The sequence below is a fragment of the Myotis davidii genome, unplaced genomic scaffold (assembly GCF_000327345.1).
Source record: "Myotis davidii unplaced genomic scaffold, ASM32734v1 scaffold68, whole genome shotgun sequence".
Taxonomy (NCBI): domain Eukaryota; kingdom Metazoa; phylum Chordata; class Mammalia; order Chiroptera; family Vespertilionidae; genus Myotis; species Myotis davidii.
Window position 1 is genome coordinate 2,519,060 of NW_006300376.1, and position 1,271 is coordinate 2,520,330.

The 1,271-nt window shown below is 56.1% G+C and overlaps 2 protein-coding genes across 5 annotated transcripts in view; one reads left to right on the top strand and one right to left on the bottom strand.

Moving 5' to 3' along the window:
* Positions 1–784, bottom strand: part of QRSL1 (glutaminyl-tRNA synthase (glutamine-hydrolyzing)-like 1) — a 22,715-nt gene extending 21,931 nt beyond the window's left edge. For all 3 annotated transcript variants that reach the window (XM_015572729.1, XM_015572728.1, XM_015572730.1), the window contains exon 1: positions 326–784. In XM_015572729.1, the coding sequence (XP_015428215.1) occupies positions 326–784 (459 nt within the window). The remainder of the gene's footprint in view (positions 1–325) is intronic.
* The window catches only part of RTN4IP1 (reticulon 4 interacting protein 1), a 53,250-nt gene continuing 52,664 nt past the window's right edge, over positions 686–1,271 (top strand). For both annotated transcript variants that reach the window (XM_015572732.1, XM_015572731.1), the window contains exon 1: positions 686–1,242. In XM_015572732.1, the coding sequence (XP_015428218.1) occupies positions 969–1,242 (274 nt within the window). In that variant the 5' untranslated portion in view covers positions 686–968. The remainder of the gene's footprint in view (positions 1,243–1,271) is intronic.

Here is a 1,271-nt window from a genome sequence, read left to right on the forward strand (position 1 = left end):
GAGTGGTCGGGGGCAGACAAGACACGGGGGGGACCAGCGCAACCCCCCTCTTCTGGCAGCGCCCCAGCAAACGTCCAGTTGAGAAGCCGGGGTTCACTTCCACCCACAGCTCCGCGGCACAGAAGCGCCCCTGCTAAGGTCCTCACTCCAGAACCCGCGCGGAGAGTACAGCCGAAGAACCCACAGCTACGAATCCCCAACCTAGTCCCGGGGAAGGAGGCGGCGGGGCTGACCGAGAAGCGTGGCCAGCCCCGGGGACCCCATGCCCACGGACTCCGCGAATCTGGCCGACATCCCGGGGCCCTCAGCAGCCAATTCCACTCACTTCTCGGAGGGTCCGGCCCAGCATAGTCTTCGTGTCCAGCCTGCCACCACAGGGGCCAGGTGACAGGGAGGAAAAACAAAGGTCAACAACTGCTACGAGGAGTACATGGGCGCAGCCATTTTGGCTCGTCACTGGACCTTTCAACACCGAGTCCTCCCATTGGTCCGATTGCAACCCGAGGAAATAATCTCTGCACGCGATTGGTTGGCGCCGCAAGGCACGTCCCGCGGCCCCGGAGAACGGCTGGAAAGGAAACTCCGGGCTGGGGTCGCGGTGGGAATCTGGAAGCGTCTGATTCTCTGTGGCGTCGGGTTCGCGAGCGGAGTCCGTCGGTCCCGCCAGAGCTCCCGAGACGGGGGAGAGTTCTAAGGGTTTTGACTTTGGTCTGTTTTTAAGGGGAGGGGGTGTGAGCGGGGAAGAGAATGGACAGGGTACTGACTGGAACGTTAATTGGAGCATTTCCTAAGCGAAGAGCCATCTAATTCCATATTCTTCCCCCTTCATTTGCTCCATTAGGCCTAACTTCATTTCTGAATCCTCCGTGGTGAGATCGGACAGTGCGTTTGGCCTGTTTCAGGGGTGACAGGTTAATCCCATCCCCGTGCATTTTAATTAGGGCACGCCACTCAACCACGTGTTTGCGATGGAATTTCTGAAGACTTGTGTGCTTCGGAGAAAGGCGTGGACCACGGTTTGCTTCTGGAGAAGCCAAGTTATACAAAAGCTTTCCGTTAGAAAGATCGGTACTACCTCTCCGAGGAGCACTGTCATGCCCGCGTGGGTGATAGACAAATACGGGAAGAATGAAGTGCTTCGATTTACTCAGAACATGAGGATGCCCATCATACACTATCCGAACGAAGTCATTATCAAAGTGCACGCTACGAGTGTAAATCCCATAGATGTTAATATGAGAAGTAAGTTTGGAAGACATTCCTCCTCATTA